The 21,672-nt window shown below is 41.9% G+C and overlaps 1 protein-coding gene across 2 annotated transcripts in view; it reads left to right on the top strand.

The window, feature by feature from the left end:
- Positions 1–21,672, top strand: part of SH3PXD2A (SH3 and PX domains 2A) — a gene marked incomplete at both ends in the record, with an annotated part of 225,476 nt that overhangs the window by 181,683 nt on the left and 22,121 nt on the right. For both annotated transcript variants that reach the window (XM_079536101.1, XM_079536100.1), the window contains one exon: positions 18,603–18,716. In XM_079536101.1, coding sequence (XP_079392227.1) covers positions 18,603–18,716 — 114 coding nt within the window. The remainder of the gene's footprint in view (positions 1–18,602; positions 18,717–21,672) is intronic.

Below are 21,672 nucleotides of genomic sequence, written 5' to 3'. Positions count from 1 at the left end.
GAGCAGTGTGTGGCCAGTGTCCCTGGAAATGTTATCTACAGGAGGTACCTTGTGAAAGGTGGAAGACCTTTTGAAATTGCTCAGATGTATTTCTCCTGCACCATTTTCTCTTCCGGCTAGTTTTTGCCACCCCTGCTCTATAGTAACTGTGCTAACTTCTATTATGAGGATCAGAGTGGAGTCTTTTAACTCCTTGTTTTTTCATCCAAATTTCTGTGCCTTTGTTGGTGCTTTGCACTCTGGAAAGTCAACATTGAGATAGCAGTTGACTGAGATTTGTGAAGTTGTCTTAGTGACTGGTGTGAGTAACAGCATTGCACAAGTCAACAAATAGTTTCTGATCATCCCAAATCTCATAACTGGGTACCCAACTAAGGTTGGTATTTGTGTGCTCATTCCACTAGACCAGGTTTTCCCAAACTGCATCTACCTAGCCTTGAACACTTCTAGGTATATGACAAGCTTCTGTGTTTTTGCTGGATGTGTACAACGTTCATAATCTTCCCTGAAGTGAGAGAGCTGTGCCTTCTGTCACCAGCTTGTGACAGGCTGTTGTACTGGTATGGCATGTAGGACCACAAGCTGTGGGATTCAAAACCAGTGGGCACAGGATTGGCTCTGTTCAGTGGCAGCTCATGAAATTCATAATGCAGAGGTAGCCAGGACGCTTCTGAGTGTGTAGGAGGTTGACTGCCGTTACGCAGCTCTCCTGTTTTGTTTCTCTGCTATCTGGGACTGGAGGACTTGGAAGTGGATGCTGGCAGAAACAGAGCTTTTTCACAAGATTCTTACTTGGAGAACTGAAGTCACATTGTGAAGTCTAAATCTGTAGTGGAATTTGTTGGTGTTGATTTAAGAGGCCCAAGAACGATGCCAAAAGTGCTTTTTTAAAAATAAAATTGCAAGGTGTTGACTAGTCAAGAAATGTTGAGACACTAGCGGAGTTTTGGAGCAAGTGCTTTCAATTTGTATTTGGATATTTGTCTGTCCTCTTCTGCTTCAAAGCCACTGGTATCTTGTTGGGGGAGTTTTGCCCAGAAATGTTTAGAAATCACCATTTGAAAGATAGTACAAGGCTGTTGGGGCAGAGGACTTTGGGGTGTGATCAACTATGGGCTGAAGAACAGGCAGCAGTGAGAACTTGCCATTGCTGCTTGAAACTGGTTTCTGAATAGGTGGCAGAGTCTCTGGAAAATCCAAGTGGAGTTTCTTACGGAAATCAGAAGTAGGCTCGGGGTGAAATATGAGCCCAGTACTCAGCCTCTGCTTACAGAGATGGTGTTTTGCAGGCTTGTCACTGTCATTTTTTCCCAACAGTTCTCTTCTCTGCAGTGAAAGGTATTTCGTGGGCAGCAGCAGGAATACAACCAGTGTTTCCTTTGATTTGTGTTGCATTTTGTAGAGCATCTTGCTGAAGATTCCCACTCTTTTATTGGCTTGCTGTAGCATTCACAGGAATAAGCTGTTAATGTCATATGGCTCCTGAACTACACTTCAACAGATACACATGGGTTCAAGATGAGAAAATAGGTTTCCAATCCAGACTTTCCCAAAGCAGGAGGAATGCAAGTTGTGTTCTGTCTAGCATTTTTATTTTGGATAGGAGGCTTTTGGTTTATGTCAGTCCTGGAGGAGGGGAAAGCTGTCAAATGCTCCAGAATCCCAAATGCTTTCTGTACAGTGGCTAAAGCCAAAGACACTCAAGTGTTGGATTTTTGTTGAGATTAGTGAGTGGCTTCTTAATCATATGATAGCAGCATCGGGCTTTCCTGGTGAAAAACAAATAACAAAAAAGAGTAAGCAAAAGTTAGCAAGTCCTAACAGGAATGTACACAAGTGTCAGAAAGCTGACTTGTGGCTGCCTTTCTGCTTCTTTCCAAATTCCTACTGAAAGCTTGACTTTGCCTTGCAATTCAGGGAATAAGTCTGTGTTCTTTCCCATTGCATCTGTCTCTGTTTCTGAAAGGTTTCTACTACTTTAGCCCATGGTAGTCTATCTTGAACATACCATCATGGATTCACTGTCTCCTCATGGAACATGGCAAACTCCCTTCCCTGTGCATTTTGTCCTCCAGGTTGACTGAATAGCCTGATGCTGCTTGTGCAGGAGGAGCTCACTTGCAGAATGTGATCTCCCTGTTGCAAAGGGAAGTAGCTGTGACCTGAAGTGTGATTCTCCTCATGGATGGGAGCTTACTATTAAATGGCTTCTCTTACTGTGGCATGTATCCAAGCCATTGTGGAAGATTTGGGTATTTTTATTGATGACTTTGGCATGAGAGAATGAAATTCTTGGAGTTTGGATCTCTTCAGGAGAGGAAAAAAAAAAAAAGAAAGAAACACAAGAAAAAAAAAAAAACAAACACCACACCAAACAACAAAACACCAAAACAAATGAACAAAAACAGCCTGATCTGAGATGAGAGTTTCCTGTAGTTCAGATGTCCAGCATTCCGAAAGCGAAATAGAGCCATTTCTCCTAAAGCCCATATGATACCTTTCTGTGCCTCAAAAGCTTGAATGTTTGACATGACGGATTCTGGCTGAAATGTCCCTTGTAAGACAAGTGCATAATCACTTTTCAAAGCTTCCAAGAAAAGGGTGAGTAGCTGCAGGCAGGCAGACCTGTTTGCTGCAGTGTCTGAGCAGGGCTTCAGTCTGCTGTCAGCAAGGAAAGCTCAAGTAATGGTTTCCCATCTCCAGCCTTGAGGGGCCATGGTTATGCGACTGGGCTACATAGCCAGAGAAAACCAAGATCCTAATGGAAAACTTCTTGGAAGACTTGTGCTCCTGCACATCTGTCCTCCTTTGGAAAAGGTATTATGTGTTGAAGTTATGAAATATTGTCAGAGGGGAAAGTGCTCTCTGCTCTCCAAAGATCCAAGAGCATCTAAGTGAATGTACATGGTTCAGCAGTGTATTGAGGGCTTGGAGAGCCAAAAACTGTACTCTCCATTTATGCAGAGAATAGAAGTACGACCGTGCCAAAGACAGTTAAGCTGATACCTACTGGCCAGGAGTTGATATCTGCCCAACTTCATCTAATGTCACATTAATGTGAAAAACAAAGATTTGCACAGACTCTGTGTGACTGGCTTTGCATAGTGAAGTGACACATGAAGATGTGGTATGGTTCTGTTGGATTTAGCATATACCCCTCTGTAGCCCAGGTTTCTGTGCAGTTCCAGTTTATTATTGTAAATGCTATGCACCCATTTGGAATCCTCCTCTGTTCATATTTAAAACTTGATTGTATTGTTAAAGCAATGAGAATGTCTTAGTGGTGAGGATTTTTGTACTGAGTAGCTTTGCTTTGATGTGCTTGCCAAACATCTGTGTGCTTTCTATATATTTTTCCCCTTGCCTTCAGAAAAAAAGGCTGGTTACGTTTATTTGTGGATGAAATACTTTGCTAGGAATGGTTGTAAATCTGCAGGGCTGAAAATTGTCAAGTGAACTCACAGACAATAGTAACAGAGAATAAGGAATTAAGCCTGGTATGCAATCTGGAAAATAATTAAAATCTTCAGGTTTTTTTTTCCTTGCTGGCATAGGGATATCTAGAAGTTGGAAATCCAGTAATGCTTCTGATTTGGGAACTTTAAACCATCGCAGAGTGAACACTGGGGTGAGTCTAGTGGGGGGAGCTTGAAAATGCTGGAGTCCTTGTTGGCCCAGGCTGTGCTGCATGGGCAAGAGCTCGCTGCTGATGGAGATGTCTGCTGTTTTCCTAAGTCTTCTTACCAAATGATCTCTGATTTAGATGAGCACTGATTTTACCAGTACGTGCTGATGTTAGCTTGATGTTAGCTGGACAGTCATGCTGTACTGCTGAATCTATGTACTGCTAAATCTATGGGGGACGGCAGCTGGGGTAACAAGAAAATGACACTGTGTACAGACCCAAAAGGGAGCCTGGTCCAGTTGGCTTGGATTTGATGCACTGTAACTCCGGTTCAGTATGATTTTTTTATTTTTTATTTTTTTTTAGCTTTCCTGATGTCCAGGTAATAAAAGTAGCTACAGGAGTGTTGATGTTTAAAGAAATGGATAATGAAGAACTTTGTATTTCACTTTATTTCTTTCATTAGGCGATACCATCACTGTAAGGGCAGTTTCTAATATTTTTTTCTAATATTAAAAACAAACAAACGAGGAAAAAAAAAAAAAAAAAAAAAAAACCAACTTGAGAAATGTGGCTGTGTGCAGCCCTGTGTTTCTGTGGGATCCCGAATCTCTAGAGAGTGCTTCTTGAAGGCGCAAATGGCTTGATTTTAGAGATGCATGAGTGAAGCTCTGGCCTTTACAAGTAAAACTCCTATCCCACATACAATCGTATTTGAGTTGGCCTCAGGATGCAGAGGTGACACTGATGACCAAGAGCAGCCTTTGCTTGCAGCTGGCTTTCAGGAAGTCCAGCCTCTTACTGAGCGCTTCGTTATGATTCAAAGTACGGATGTTTTTGGCACGTTTTCCTTGTTGGACTTGAGATGATCTGAGAGAGATTATAAACTCTTTTGGGGCTTTTTGCAACTCTCATTCCCAAGAATCCCCATCTGCCAGCTTGGGGATTTGCTGGAAGTGCTGTATCAGTGCTGCAGAGATAATCATCAGTGGTGTCTGCAGTAGTGCTCAACAGCTTTTGGCTCAGCCAAGGAATGTGCCCTTAACATAGCCAGGGTGCCCCAGATGTACTTGCTGTATCGGTACCGAGAAGAACTGTTGAATCTGCTGCAAGGCTTTCTAGCCACGCTTGTATTTGGCTTGGACACTGTCATCCCATGCTCGGAGCTGGAGTGTGTGTTGGCAGCAGGGAATTGTTGTCACAGTAATTCTGAGCGCAGAGGAGTCAAACTAAAGTTCATTTTGTTCTCTCTTCAAACTTGCAGCAGGCTCAAGTTGGCAGGGGGTGCCTTAGCTGCTTTTCTTTCTTTTTGAGTGTTTTGGGTTTTTTAATCAATAACTCCTCTCTATAGTAAGTAGTAGTAGTGTAGTATATAGTCTTTTGCTATATGTCAATTAAACCTTGTGCTCGTGAGGCTTGATGCTGGTTATAGACAGGTGTCTTGCTTGCAAAATAAGTCTCTGTGTCAATCCCATTTTAAATGGTATAGCTATAGGCATAGAAATAGTGGTATGGGATCACACTCAGACAAGTGTGTAACAAAGAGAACTGTTTAAAAAAAAATTAATTAAAATCATTCATGTAATGAAGTAGCAACACTTCCTAAAAGCTAAAAACCAAGAATAGTCTAAAGACTCGGGTGCAGTTTGTGTAGCTGTGAGACACATATATGCTGAGGTCTGACAGCAGTGATTGAAGGCAAGGTTGGTGGGTGCCCTTCCTCATTCACTTCTGTTTCTCCTCGCTGCCTTTGCTTAGATTAAATGTTGGTTATCATATCTAATTGTAGTAGTGGTTTTCAGCAGCAAATGAGAGAGCCCCTGAGCTCCATCCTGAAACCTGACCTTATCCCAAGGTGTGTTATAGGTAGGTAAACCATGTTTGGGGTTTCTTTAACAATAAAGAAATGTTTGGACTAGAAATATTGGCATGTGGTTTGTTTTTATTTGTGGTGGGTTTTGTTTTGTTTTATCTTCTCCTTTTTTCCCCAGTCACAAACCATCTGGCTTTTTTTGTTGCCAGTTAAGCAATACCTGTGTCTGTTGCAAATCCTCATTGAGTTTGGAGTGTGAGCATCTGCAGGACTCTTCCTCTGTAGGACTGAGATCTTTGTAGCTAATTTCCAGGACCTCATCTGGAGAAACTGTTTTGCTTCCTTGGCTCTGTCGTGGAATTGGAAAACTGAGCTGTGAATAAATAAGCATGGGCTCATCCGAAGGCCTGAGTTGTAGCTGGGAGGAAAACGTGAGGCAGGCTGGAAGTAGCAGCCCAGAACAGCAGTAAGCTCGATGCCTAGCTGCTCTGCGGTGCAGCCGTGGCCCTTGGTGGGGTAACAAGGCCTCTTCGCTGATGGGTTTTTGTTTTTAATTTCTGTGAGAATGTGACCACGCTATGCCTCTTCCCCACCTGACTAAAACATGTGGTCTTGGGGGTGTTTTGCTTTCCTGCTAAATACCTTTACTGAACAGGAGACCAGAGTTGCTTGGATAATACAGGTCAAAATCAAACACATCCTACTTTCATAAATAAACTACATTGTGAACCTTGTTAGAGCTCTAAAAATAGAGGTGAAAATGGCATGAAGTGAGTAGCTCCATTCCTTTGTGGTGATGGGCAGTAAGTGCTGGCAAGCAGTAGAGAAAACAGGCCAGGAGCAGAGAGATTGCCTTTGCTTAACAATAGTCAGCTCCCTGCCTCACTGTAACAGGCTGCCCAGAAAAAAAAGTCAAAACTAGTATGAAAACATGAAGTCGATTAGTTAATGGTGTTGTTTATCCTGTTTTCTATGGAAAGCAAGGAAGAAGGAGGAGGATATCTGCATCTCCTGGTGGAAAATATGGAAAGACAGCTCCTGGAAATAAACTGTAGCCATGATGACATCTTTAAGTCGCATCAGCAAATGTCAAATGTCATAAGAAACTCTGAATTTTAATAAGTATTATCTTCTCCATAGGGATCAGGACTTAAAGAAACAAACGTGAGCAGAGTTGACTAAATGCTTCTTGGAGCCCTATGGTGAAAAGGTGCTCTTGAGATCCCTTCCTTCTGTCACACATCATTTGTTGCATCCAAATAGAAGCAAATCAATTCATTAGTCAACCTAAAAGGTGCTAATAGCTCAGTTGCTCTTGCTGGAGGTGCGCTGTTGCTTACCTTCAATTTTATTGCAGTGAACTCTAGCTTACCCCTCCAAATGTTCACGTAGTTACTAAATGGGATGTTTTAGCATAAATTTTCAGGGTATGTAAGCTTTTGTTCAACTGTAGCATTCCAACATCATAATTAGTATGGCAACTAACAGACCTACCCAGACTTATTTACTATCCAGACTGGTTTACACTGCCAGAGCCATGCCTCTGTGATCTGTTTTTTGGGTTTTTTTTGTTTTTTGTTTTTTGTTTTTTTTTTTTTTTATGGCAGTGCCTAAGGCCCAGCTGACATCAGGGTCCTGTTGTGCTAGACTTTTAGGCCTTGTCTCCAGAGAATGGTTGTCTACAAAAGTGTTAGACAAAGGGAACACTGTTCAAATCTGGATGGTGGGGGAGGGGAAGGGAAATAAGACTTTAGGGAGGAAAAATCTTCCCCCTTGAAAAGAATCGGTTTGGTTCTCAATTCTTCTACAGAGAACTCCCCAGAGCTAGTCCAGCTCCCAGTAGCAGTCCTAATGGAGTATTGCTTCTCGAAGGCTTTCCAGAATACATCCGATGCTCTCAGCTTTGAGCTCTGATGGGGAGAGCAAACCCAAACTAACTAAACCTGTTCTTGGTGTGCTCCTTCAGTATTTGGATGTGCCAGTGGTGCTCCTGTCTTCTAGCCAGCCATTACTCAGAGTTGAAAGCACCTCAAGATCTGCAGAAAGTGAATTTCTGAAAAGCAGAGATGTGCAGCATGCCAAAATTTCAGTTTTCTAGGATGTTGGCATTGGAATGATTCGAGAAGAATAGTTGCCTAAGCAAGGAAAGTGTGATGCAGTGGCAGCAGGGTGTCCAGACAGTCCAACGTATCCTCTTTTGGTAGTGTTGGACTGAGGAGAGAGAAAGGCTTGATGTTGCAGTCACTCATAGGGTAAGCTTAAGTGGCTGTCTGTTGGAAAGATAAACTCTGTGCCTCTGTGTCATCCATCTAACAGGTTTAGGTAATCCCTTGCTGTGCTGCTTATTTATTTTTAGTGGGTCTGTACTGTGTAATGCATGTGTATTCCTAATGGAGGGTCTGCAAATCTCTGCTTTTCACCCAGGGACAGCATTACTCCTACCCTTATTTCACGGTTGATCTGTTCTTAATGGAAAGGAATAAGCCTCACAATGTTATATTTGTCTTGTTTCAGCTCTGTAAAATGCATGGAGATAGACAGTTTTTCTGTATCTCGCTTCATTAATTTGCCTGGCTGACCCTTACTTAGTATCAGATCACTTCAGTGATTATTGCCAGCAGATCTGTGTTTTGTTTGACTAAGCTTGAAGAGACAGGAAAGAGGATCAGAGTATGAGAATATTTAAATATTGGAATTCTGACTTATTGCATACTTGACTGTGCCTTTCTCGAGTCAATGTGGTAACTGACACAGGTTTGACAAAGGCAAGACAGCCTTTCTCTGAATAATAGGAAAGTAGTTGTTGCTTCCGTAGTTGCAAGGCTTCATGAGGTGCTTTTAGTCTTGAAACAGAGCAGTTCTCTCTGGGTCTAGACTGCTTCTCAGATCTGTATAGAGCACCAAAGGCTAAATACCTCTCTTTAAAGTCAGTGTCCCAGGTGACACAGCTAAGCAAGCTGTAAGGAAATGGTATCCTTACTGCCATATAGCAAAAGCCCTATGGAGATGCTTAAGCATTCTTCCTACCTGGCTGCTAAGCCAAATATTTTCTGCAGCATAGGAGTGCTTTTCTGTTGAGAGAGAAGATGAGCAACTTATCAGAAGTTTCTGTCTCAGCAGCTTCTGTGTATTCACCTTCTCTTCTTACACTGCCAGCCCACCTTTTTGTTTGAGTTAATGGAAGCAGAAACCCCACTAACTCCTGTTTGGTTTTCAGTTCTGCATGGATAAGCTCAGGTTTCCCCTTCCTAAAGGTGAATGTCCTCTTCTGTTTCCACCTGCACAGGCTATTCCTACAGTCTGGATATTCATATCACAATTAAAGGTAAAAGGCAAATCTTTCCTTGTTTTGTTTTTTTTTTTTCCTCTATGTTTTTTATTTTGATTTTCCTCCAGTAACTCAAAATGGATCAGTCCAGCTGAGCAAAACATAGTAATGTGCCTGTAAGTCTCTAAATTTCAGAGAGGTTTGGAAAAAGCCTTCTGAAAATACTGAAGTGGGTTTGTAATCTCTTCTGGGGAGTGTGGGTGATACTACTTGCCATGTATGTCCTTGTCTAATGCAATGCAGCTCACTAGTTGGCAGCCTGCTAGCTCAGGGAGCTCTGTAGCCTGCTATTCATCACTCTGGTACTCGTTCCCGAAGCTGTCATTTCCTGCTGCCCTGTGCAGGCAGCTCTTTGAGGCTCAGCTCCTGGGATCACTGCAGAAACATGGCTTGAATGAAGCTCGGGAGAAAAGCAATGAAGTGGTGTCTGAGGGCGAGCAGAGCATTCAGCTTCTTACATCAGTATTTGCGATAATGTACCATCTGGGCTACGGTCTTGCCAGATCTAATAAATAGAGCTGGACAGAAGCTGTATTTGGAAAGCAGAGCTCCAGGGAACAGCTGGGGTATGGAAATGGCCGTTTCTGAGATGGCCAAGTGCTGTGTGGTGCTGCTTTACACACTGAGCTGGGCACCAGGAGACCAAAGTGTCTCCCTTCCTTTAGCAGGAGGAGCTTCATGGCTCTGAAGGATTCCATAGAGCTGCTTGTAAAAGGCAGTGTCTTTAGCTAGGTAGCCCAGCTGTGCTTCAGACTGAGCCAATATCACTGCCTGCTTTATCTTTTGACTTCTGCTGGATGGTCTTTGTTCCTTGCTTCAAGCTTTTGTCCAGTGCTGTTGGATTCTGCCCTGAAGTTACTGAAGTCTGTCTCAGAGGTGGCTGCTGTATTTTTGACTGAAAAATGGGATTCCTATGCAACTCTAGCACCTGGAGTGCTGTTTTGTACTCTGCTAGGATCACTCCTTGTCCACAGTGTCTCTTTTTCCTGAATCCATGTGGCTTTGAGGATTTCTCAGTAAGCAAATGACATCGCATTCTCTGAAGACTTCAGAAAAAGAAATTAAAAGGAAAACAACTTGTCAGTCTGTGTGGGCTGTGAATACTGGCTATTCTCTGCTGCCTGTGAAGGCTGTCTCCTATCTGCTGGGTCTGGGGGTCTGTAACATTTTAAACCACTAGGAAGTAATATGTAATCTTTGGACAGGATTACCATGAGACCCATTTGAAAGCTTATTCATGTTTTCCTAGAGAAAGCTTGGACACAAAATATGTTTGCTTTAAGATTAAGTCCTGTGAAGGTAAAGGAAATTGCATGCGAGTTTGACTATTGCACCCTGTTGGCTGACCACAGAAAACGCAACCTCACAACTGGTAATGAGAGTCTCCATTGGTTCCTGGGGCCGAGATGCTCCTATGGGGTGGAAGGCCATCTATTTGCATGCTCTCACTGTAACCGTTTGCTCTGGGAAATCTGCTGCAGGCATAGCCTTTCTGAAGGCAATGGGTTGCTCTTTTGCCATAGAGCGACCACCTGGATCTGCGTGTTCTGCACTGTTTGCCTCAATCTTTCTCTACCTACACCTCAACAAACTCACTTGGAGCCGGGGATTCCTTAAGTTACTAATGGCTACAGACATGGAGTCCATGATATCATTTGGGCATGAACCCTCACTCAGATCTATAAAGTAGGTGTAAATGTAGAAATGATGTGTTGCTGGAGAGGAGATGGCTGAACAGGCTTTGAGTAGGGCAAGGGAGGGCTTATTGTTTGGCTTCCCTACTTGGGCTGGATCTTCCCAAGAGTAAAAGCACTAAGTAGATAAAAAACAGAAGTCCTATTGGAAGTAGAGATGAAAGTCTGTAGGCTGTAATTAAGGACACAGCAAGGAAAGTGGCCCATGAATGACCTGAATGATCAGAGAAGCTGTACTGAAAGAGAGAGGCTGCTGTTGGCATCCTCACTGGTTAGCTTCTGAGGGCTTGTGTAACAAGAGAGGAAGGCACTGTACAGGTGCCACATGATGCCCATACACACACAGCTTTTTGTACTGGCTATGAAGTCAGTGCGTTCTCTAGCAATCTTATCTTATGGTTACTACAATCAAAGATTTATTTGCTGAGAGAGGAGTACGTGTAGATCTGTCACTTTACAAGAGAAAGAAGATTGAGAAAAAGGAAGAGAAAACTAATCTATATTGCAATCAGACTTGAAGGTCAGGCAGGAAGTCCTGTTTCCAAGCTAATTCGATGGAAAAAGGAAAATCTGCAGTATTTTCTGAAATAAGTAGAATGAAGTATTTTCTGGAATACCTAGGTTGGTTCTGCAGGTCACATAATGGGATCAGGCTGGCCAGTGCAAGTCAGTGGCCTTCTGAAAGCTTTCTGGCTGTGGTGGATCTTGTTTTGCTCTCTTACTGAGCAGTGCTTGGCATTCACAGGCTGACAGCTGTAGCCAGGCTGCCTATGCAGTACAGTATGCCCACCAAAAGAAAGCTTTGTTCCTTGTCATGATTGATAGTTCCTTTGAGAAAAACACTCCTCTCTTAGTTCCTTTGTTTCTGTATTGAGCAAAGGCTGTGAACCACAAACTGCTTGGCTTATATGGAATGCACACACTGCAGACAGTTTCACCATGAGGTGTTTGTGAAACAAGTAAAGCAGGAAGGGGAAGACTCTATTAAATTTATTTTCAGAAGGCATTAGTATATTTGAAACTCAATATCTTTTCCTTTTTGCAACTTGCAACCTGCTGGCTTTTTCATTGCTCTGTTCTCTTTCAGCCCTCAGTAGCCTGTGATGCTGGCCAACATTTGGGCATGATGACTGTTTTGTTGTTTTTTTTTTTTTGCAACTGGCAAAGCTAGTAGTACTTTCTTCTGCTTCTCTTTTGGGAGCCCAGGGTACTTGATAATTTGGAGGAAGCTGGTGATATAGAGCTTGGTGGGATATTGCCTGGGATTTGCAGGACATTTCCAAGACTTTTGCATAGCTGTTAATGTAATAGTGCATTTATTTCCTTGCTTTAAGGACACAACTGGTGTAATTTGTACTGGATTATACAATGGCCTTGTGGATGTACGTGCCAATTTTTGAGAACGTGTTTGGCAGATGCCTTCATTCCAGCTGTGTCAATACATGAGCTTGAGGTCTTTTTTTCTTAAAAAAAAAAAAAAAAAAAAAAAAAAACAGGGAGGGGAAGCCCTTAGGTATCTACTGAGCCATAGCAAATAGCTGCAGATCCAGCATAAGGGGAGTTTAATGTTATCAGAATGCTAAGATAAACAGAGCATTTTACACTTACGTGTACATGCATAATTTCCCTATTATAATAAGAGATAAGTATGTAAGTATTTTTCCAAATGTGTACCTCTGGATGACTTACCACCTACTTGCATATAAGATTTGAGCAAACACAGTAATGTGGTATTTCCTCGTTGTCTAAGACTCTGAATATCCATCGTCTCTACTAGTGATGTAACCCATAAAGTATTAGAGCTGATTTGTATATTATCCAGTTTTTGCTTTTCCCATGAATTTTTCCCATGTTCTAAACATTTCTGCTTATTCCAGAAGTACAAGAAAATACAGCTCCAATCCCAATAGAAGACTAGAATTATACTTATTTGAATGCAGAGGTCAGGGTGTGAATTTCTACATATGTTTGTGCATATAATGTGATGTGAAAGAAATCCAGGCAAGCTAGATGTTAAAGCCAGAATCTGAGATTCACTTGGGGGCTCTCAATTGAGTGCTTATGTACATACCTAGGCAGCTCAGCTACTTTTGGTCCAGGAAAAACTTGTGTGACAGCAATAATTAAATATTTTATTCACATGTAGTGCATCCTTCATGCCAGCTAGCTCTGCAACCAAAGGAACTGAGTATAGCAGCAAGGGGGAGAGAGGTACTAAAGGCACAGCTGAAGAGCTTCCATCTGCCAAGCTCATGTGATTGGTAGTAAGGGTGGAAAAAGATGGCTAACTTGAAGGATTGGGATAGCAAGTCCATAGCCACGTAGACTGGAAGCAACTAGTTACCTTAACAGGTAGTTATTACAAGGAAAAGATGATTCTTTCACTTGTAACACCACACAGACTTTGGGATTCATTTCTGATTTCTCTGAATTCGGTAATAACTGGAGTAGTGCAAGGAATTCAATTCCCTGTGCTGCTGCTGAGCCCTAAGTATTAGCTGTTTAGCTATTACTATCAGCTATTGCTGGAGAACAGCAAATCCTGGTCTCAGTTCTTGGCCTTCTGTTCTGACTTTTAGCTCCATAAGGCAAAGTGCTGTTCTGTTAATAGCCAAAAAAATGATATCAGCAGAGACCAGCCATCCAGAGGTCCCCACCTCCTACTTCCCATCTCTTCCCTCTCCTCAGGAAGCCCTCTTCTCAGACATTGTTTCCATCACCAAATTAAGCCAAAACTGCTGTAGCCTTTACCTTGAAAACACAACTTAGCATTCAGATTCCTTTTAAAAAAGGTGGAGGAGAGAAAAGTGTCTCCTGTGCATTCTGTATTTGCTTTAGGTTCACAGGGCTCTTAAGTGATGCTCTTAAGCTGAAGCTGCTGTTATGTTGGTGTAGGGTTTCTTGTAAAATGCTGAAGCAAGGCTCTGGAGCGTGCAAGCACTTAGATGGGCTGACTCTTGACTGTCTTTGACTCTCCAAACTTAACTTATTTTCTTTGAGAGGGAGAATGCTCACATTCCTTCAAAAAACAGACGAAAAAAACAATGAAACAGTAGTACTAGAGTTTCTATGTTTGTAGTTCTCCATTCAGCTTTTGGTGGTCTGATAGAAAACCTGTTTCATGGCTCATATAGAAATTGCAATTCCTGTGGTGCCTGACAAGTTTTCTCCTATGCTGGACTACCAGAAGAGGAACTGCAGGCAAGACACCTTTCTCTTTCTCTCACATGAGAAATCTAGCAACTCTGCTGCCCAGCCAGAGTAATGTAAAGTTCTTGAGGTATTTCCTCAGCAAATTTGAAAACCTCTTGGAGAAGAGCAATAATATAGGCAATAGTGGGTTTGTTTTTTGTTTACTCCTGAAGTTGTATGTACCTAGAGGTCAACCACAAGTAGTTGCAAGTTAGATTAGAACCCTTGTACACTTGACTGCTTTTGCAAAGTGAGGCTTCCAGTTGGGAATGGATTTGCCCCTGGAAATGCATAGATACTGTGCTGCTAGGATGTAGCTCTAGGACTTGAACCGGTTGGAAGAATCACAACATGCAGTTGAGCTGCAATCCTAATATTGGAGTCTCCTTCTCTGGAGATGTTCAAGACCTGCCTGGATGCCTATCTGTGCGACCTGGTGTAGGGAATCTGCTTTGGCAGGGGGGTTGGACTCAGTGATCTCTGGAGGTCCCTTCCAACCCCTACAGTTCTGTGATTCTGTGTGATTCTAACATGTGGCCCAGTCTGGTTTGGTATGGCATGTAAAAGGCTGTGAATCTGTGCTGTCAATCTTCATTATGTTCCAGTGGGATGTCTGGTACAAGTACATCTTTTTTCTTTTAGCACATCCTCGTTTGAGCCCTGCTTCCGTGTTTAAAAGGAGGTAAACCTTGCTTATGGCTGCCATGAAATCTGTGGTGCACACAGGCTGAGAAACCCTGTGTTTGAAGATGAAAGCTGCCTTTAATATTTCACTGACTTTAATAATTCACCCAGAGATGACAGCCTCAGTCTGATGGGCAGTAACTCACATATGGACCTCTATACCCTAAACCACAGTAAGGGCCATGTGAGGAAGACCTCTCGCATGTATGCGCATATATAACAGAAAGGTGCCTCTTTGTGATCGCAAGCATGTAAAATGCTCTGAAATCAGGCACTGGCCTTATTTCATGTGATTTCAGTGCTGTCAACCAGGTGCTGTTGCCAAATGTGTGTGAATAAGCAGCCCGGTGCAGAGAGAAGAGCCAGCATGTACAATGGTAATATCTAACAGTATACAGACACTGCAGTGAAATTTTAGGAAGTGGGTGTGGGAATATGCTTACTGCACAAAATCCCTCATGCAAAATGCTACTTCTGATGTCTTTCTTCTTCTGCGTGTTCTTTGGAGGCCTGTCCAAAGCAATTATAACTGACTTTTCTATGTGTATCAAATATACATGCACTGTGTGGGAAGTAAGAGCTCCAGAGGGGAGGAAAAAGCAAGTGCCTGCATCTGTACAGCAAATACTCACACCTGAGCTGTTCTTTAAAAAAGCAGACAGCATCTCTGAGTGAAAATAGTCAGCTGTTGGTGTGAAAACGTCTGTGTGCCATATTTGAAGAGGCCTGATAGCATCTAGTACTGCTTTGCAGGGCAACTCAAATTGTTGGAACTGTCTTTTGAGGTTTCTTGATCTAAGGCAAAAAGACTTAAAGGTAGCAGCTCTCTGAACTGCAAAGAGCACATCCAGATGTACCAAACTGCTGCTTAAGTGCGGTTTTTCCAAGACTCTTGAGAGGTGGAGTGTTATGTAAGTGTTTGTTTAGAAGAATGTGTTGTCCACTCATGCAGGAGAGATTCTTATTCCCTTTTTACAGTGTTGCTACCCTTGTTTATTTTGGTTAATTTAAAAGTTGGCGGTAAAGATCTACAGAGAACTTAATGGCTGAGGGGAGAACTAGAGGCCAGTATTCAGCAAGATCATGCTTTTTTTTTTTTTTTGTCTTTTTTTAAGATTTTTTTGTGGCACCTCATAAGCTACTTTTGTTCAAGCCCTAAATTTCCTGTCTGTGTGCAGAAATATGGAAGCAAAGATGGGTGAGGGTCAACATAATTGAAACTTTCACAAAATATAGTCCTATAACTGTTTTGTGAATCACTGTTTTCTGGTGGTTTCCAGTAGGGTTGGTTGACGAGAACCCTTGCTTCCTTAATTCTACATTTTTTTTAAGCCTTTTGGTGAGAGAACTAGGAATATAATTAAAATCAGAATTATGATTCTTAGAATCCTTTTTTGGGTCACTTATTCTTAAATGTCGCTAATCTGTTTCACAGTCATCATTGTAGTAGAAGTGGAACTCTTTCATCCCTTAATAGCTGATGTAGATCCGTACCAAAATCTGAGCAATCAGAAACTAGATGGACCTTGTGAGTATTGAGGTATCTTGGCTATTGCAGCAAAGGATGCTGACGTATGCCAACCAACAAGTCCAACTCACGTGGAGAGAATGTTGCACGCTTACCTTAGAAATTTGTATTCCTGGATTAATATTAAGGCACAATTTTGAGTAATACAGCAAAACTTAAGCTGAGCTTGATGCCATGGCTATAGTTCTCTATGTGCCTCCTCTGGGACTGAAACTCCCTTTGAATCCTTACCAGGGCTGAGGTCCAGGTTATAATCTCCATCTAGACATCCATGCCACATCAGCTTTAGAGCTGCGTATCGATGTCTGAGAGTCAGAGGTATCTGTAAGGGTTAACTCGAGCTACAAGTCACTGCCTAATTTTTACAGATGGTGTGAGTGCAAGAGCGAACCTCAGACTGGTTTGGCAGCGCACACAGATAACTTTACATAATTCCATGCAGATGTTGCTGTAGAATGGTTTTAATAATGAATTGTGAAGTTGAGCTAAACTCCAGCGTAGAGAGAAAACTCAAAATAAATGCAGTGTTTTGTTCTGTTTCAAAAGTAAATTTTCTAACAACGTTTCTGCAATACCGTGATGGTTTGGGAAAGATGGCAGCGGAGGGACAAGCAGTAGTTGCCTTATTTTAGTCTTACTTTCTGCAAACAAAGGCCAATCTGGCTAACTTGCCTGTAGACCAGGAACTGTGTGAACTTGCTAAATAAATAAATAAATAAATAGGTGGTGCTGGTGGGGCCAAATAGCAGCTGCTGTCATATTTTTGATGGATTGGTAGTGCAGAGCAAGCTATGGCATTAACAGCTGGGCAGATTTGCTTTCTGCAAGTTGTGGGTGTCATGCACAAGCTGCATTGTGGCACTTACTTGCCCTTCCTCCACTTTCTCCTGGGAGGCTCTAAGTTCTTGCCCTATGTTGTTATTTACTTTCAGTAAAGGATATGGCTTAGGTGTGCCATCGTAATTCAGATACCTTACCTTGTAAAGTATGAGCTACCTTAGCAATTTCTGCCTGTGCACTCTAAAATTCCACGTTTTTCTTGTGAGCATCCATTTGGACTTTTCTTCTTTTTGTGCTTAATTACAAGCATGTACTGAACTGTGTTTGCTACCCATGTCAGTGCATTACTGGTAAACGAGGAACAACCATGAAGATGCATTTTTGAAACTCTGGCAGATTCTGAGTGCTTGCTGCTGTGGCCTTCGTGGCAAGAGAATCCACCTCCTGCTGAGGAGGAATAACTAAATTTAAACTTTCCAACCATGAGCTTCATGAAGCGAAGTTTCCAACCCTCTGCTGGGCCAGAAAATGGAAAGCTGTGTCTGAGCTTGGAGGGTAAATAAATAGAGCAACCTAGCAGCTGTGCTGTGACAAGCAAGGGGGTTTGTTCCTTGGGCCACATGTCTCCCTGCAGCAGGCTCCAGGAAGGAAAATGAGGAATTCTAACTCCTGTCTTCCAGTACAACCTTCCCTAACAAATTTTGATATGAATGTGGGAGGAGAAGGGTTGCAGAAGGGCTGTGTGGCCACCACGTGAGTCTGTGATTTGCCATAAATGTATTAAGTTTGTGCCCCATCTATTTATAAACCAGCCAGCTTGTCTCTGTCTTAGCTCATTACAGGCAGGTTCAGGTTCCTGTGAAATTTCTTGGTTTTATGATGGCCATTAAAGTATGTAAACTGTTTTGAAGCGCTTGTGCAGAAATAACTGCTTTCTCATCTCCCTTTGGGGAGGCTCTGAAACTGTTGTTGAACAATAGCTGGTGCTATTCTGACAAATCAGCTTGCATTTTTGGGGAGATATTATAGAAGGTAAAACATTTCCATTGTTTTCTTAGCTTTTTATTGTCCTGTATCTTAACCCTGCCCTTACCTGATGGGAGCAAAATGTAGTTCTACTTGCAACTGAGAGCCACGGTTTGTTGGGTGAGCAGCTTTACATTGAACTTAACACAAGAGTCTATAGCTGAATGGAGCCAAGGAAGAAAAGAGGCAAGGATAGTCACAACAGGGATGCGCTTAACTAAAAGTTGGATGAGTAAGATTGTAGGTGAACCATCCATAGCTGTGACCTAAAGGTTCTCTCAATAGAGTTCACTGTCATTGATGTTTTTATAAACGGTGATGGAAACATGGAGATTCAGATGAGAAGCCAAATAGCTTGTGCTTACAGCCTGAAGTCATGTTTCAGTTGTTGTTTTCTCCTCTTATTTCTGAGTAGTCCTTCCTGGAGTGTTGAATTCTGGTCATGATTGTTGAATGACAGCCTCAGTGACAAGTGTGCTAGAAGCACTTATAGCCTAATCTGAGATTTGTGCCCTTCAGTTACTCTTTCTAACTCCTTTTTTTTTTTTTTTCTTTTGGTGATGCACCATATTAGGATTTGTGCCATCTCCTTCATTTCCCCAGTGCTGAGGAAGTGTTTCAATTCTGTAGATGTACACATTGCAAAAGCTTTGAGAGACTGAACTGAATAACTCCAATCAGAGTTGTTACGGATAGATTTCAGATTTCTTAGAAGAAACTGTCCTTAACAATTATTTCTTTATTTTTGTGACTCGCTTGTGCACTCATCTGGCACTGTGAGGGTATCTGATAGAAACAGCCTCTTTCTAGGAGGATTCAGAGTGATTTAAACCTACTCTAAATGTTTTGACTCTCTACCTGTTTCTCAGTAGCATCTCACTATTCTTGCTCTTACTCTGTTGACTGAGCAACTTCTTTTGCTTCTTTTGTAGGATGGTGGTTTGTGAGCACTGCAGAGGAGCAGGGCTGGGTCCCTGCTACATACCTGGAATCCCAAAATGGAACCAGAGATGATTCTGACATCAACACATCCAAAACTGGGGAAGGTATGGAGAGCTTTTTGTTATCAAGGGGAAACTGGTACTTGCTTTGCTTTATGCTTTTCCACCTGTAGGAAACAACTATGAAAGCTCTTACCGCCATTTGTGGCTGCTAAACCACTGCAGAACTTCTCTGACTTTTTTGTATCAGTACATAAATTGTTGCAGAAGAAACTGGGGACAAGCACAAGCCTGTAATCCCTTTGTGACTCGGACTGTCACTGTAACAAAAGTTCTAAAGCAGAAATGATGTTTATTTTAATACTCTTAAACAATATGAAAACAACTTTTGTGCAAGTCCAAGCACTGTGTTCTTGTAGAGATCTTGGATTGTGTTGGCTTCTGAAAGAGAGAATTTGCATAGCTTATCTACAGAAATTATACAAATGAGAGCTGTTAATTGGAAGATGCTGCTTTTTGAAGCCGCAGGCGATGAAAAAGAGGTTCAACTTCAGTGGTGGCTTCTCATTACACTTTTTAAATAAGTCCTTGAAACTAGCTTAACTGCTGCTTGCTGTGGTCTGTGAGTGTGCGGAGGTCTTATTCTGCTAAAAATGAGATACCATTTGTCATGTATATGTATTCAGCAGCGCTGTTTTTTGGCTAAAGATGCTTATTCAGGTTCCAGAAATGGAACAGTACAGCCTCATGTGTTCCCCTTTTCCATTATGAAAGACTAACCACATCTTAATGGACTTTTCATGTAGTAACTGTGTACAAAGGACACTTTTATTATTATTTGCTCCATTCTAATGAATCTCTAGCTAAATTTGTAGGTGCTTTTGACATGATGCTTACTCTACAGTGTATGTGGAAAACAAACAGAACTTCCTGTCGAACAGATAGGTTTGAGATGTGTTGGGATGATTCTGCCCATTAAGATAGCTAACAGCCAGAACGTTATTTTGTGCTGGACATCAGGAGTGATATCTGTGGCTTATTGACATCTTTGGCTCTAATTCTTTTTTCCTGCTCAAAGCTACCCGTATCCTGGGTCACTTAGGATTTAGAGACCTACTGGTAGACCAATCTGCTATGACACAACGTTTTAGCAGATGCAAAAGCAGTTAGTGAAGTTCCTGCTGGTAAAGAGCAAGCAACTTACTGCTGTTCTCTGAAAGAGTTGAAGAATGTCTTGTATGTTGATCTGTAGCTGCCTCCCTTTTCCTGACTCTTAAATATGGCGTGTGCTTGACAGCCTTATTGCTTTAACTGCTTTCATTTTAAGATCTCTTCCTTTCATGTTGCTCTCTGGAGTGTACTCTGCACAGGGTTGTTGCTGCATGGCAGTCTTGGTAATGGAAAATCCATCAAATGTTTATTATCTTCTTCTTCTCAGCCCTCTTTAATCTGCTACATTGCTCTCCTCAGCTATGGTCAGCAGTCACATTCCCTGTCTTACTGCAAATCCAGATACATTGAAATCTGAGACCATTCTTCCCATGTTCAGTTCCATCCCAGTGACAAATCTAATTGCATTACCTCCACAGCTGCTTTGATGTGCCCAACTTTTCTTTGCTTTTCAGTAACTTTGTTCTATGTTATTAACCACAAGCTGAGGCTTCTTTTGTTGTTCTTTTCCTCCTTTTGTTTTTTGTTTTTTTTTTTCTTTACTAGAGCTATTCTCCTTGCCACGTAGTGAAATGTCCTCCTAATATTTATTAATAAAAAGGAAAGGCTTTCTTCAAGAGTTAGTCCTTCCTTATTGTACAGTTCTATGATAAGGAAAGACCAATTCTTGAAGGACGAGAGGAAATGGCTTCAAGTTCTGCCAGACTAAGTTTAGGCTGGATATCAGGAAAAACTTCTTTACAGAAAGGGTTGTTAAGCCCTGGAATAGGCTCCCCAGGGAGATGGTTGAGTCACCATGCCTAAATGTGTTGTAAAACCATTTGGATGTGGTGCTGAGGGACATGATATAGCGGAGGGTTGTTAGAGTTAAGGTAATATGGTTAGGTTGCAGTTGGATTTGATGATCTTTAAGATCTTTTCCAACCTGAGCGATTCTATGATTCTGTGAGTGTGTAAAACCAAAGATACTTTCACAGACAACTGGCCAACTCTCAGTAAGCAGGTGAAGGGGGTTCCAATAAAACTGGTTGGGTTGCAATTAAGTGCCTCAGTCTGTGTGTGCAGAGTGTATATGGCAGAAGTGTTTCCGCCTTGTATTTGAGCCTGCACAGCACCTTTCTGTAGGATGAGGGCAGACAGTCAGCTGCTACCTGGGCCTGTGTTTAGAGCATCAGCCTCTTACAAAGTTTGGAAAACTTTTGGAAAGCAATACAGATGAACATTTGCAGCCACAGAAGCTGTTAAATCAGAACTCTGAAATAATCCCCTGAAAGGATTAGATACTTTTTGATAAATAACCCTTCTGGTGTCTAACTATGGATGTTGGGGGGGAGAGGGCAGGAGCATCAGCTGCTTGTTTGGGTAAGTTAATTAATATTTTCTTACTTGAACAGCCAATCCTTCCCCTGATCAAATCACTTTGCTGCTCCTGGTTGCCTACGGAGCGCAGTTCTGGAATCCCACAGTGTCTGCTCTCATGAGTCTGAGAGTACATTCCCAAAATGACTTCAGAGTCAACATAAAGGAATTAATTGATGAACAGCTTTTGCATTAATCTGATAGCACCAAGCATGCTTCCAACAGAAAGGAAGGCCTTCCATTGGAAGCTTGGAAAAAGGAAAATGTCGAGGTTTTGTGCCAATCCAAATGTTCTGTGTTCACATCTTCACAAGTAGACAAAGGAGCTGAATTTCAGTTCCATGTATGTAATCTGCAAAACAAGTGGTGTCCTCTGTGCACAGCTGCTCTCACAGTGTCATTTCCATAAATCCTTCATCTTTGTTTATATTTGAAGCATAAGTTACTGTTTGAGTGCAGAACTAATTCACATTTCTAGCTTGTTAGCTTCTTGAGCCTGCTCAAAAACAGGTTAGTTATCAAAATAAGTTTT

The sequence above is a fragment of the Tetrao urogallus genome (assembly GCF_951394365.1).
Source record: "Tetrao urogallus genome assembly, chromosome: 5".
Classification (NCBI taxonomy): domain Eukaryota; kingdom Metazoa; phylum Chordata; class Aves; order Galliformes; family Phasianidae; genus Tetrao; species Tetrao urogallus.
This window is presented reverse-complemented; position numbering and strand designations above follow the sequence as displayed.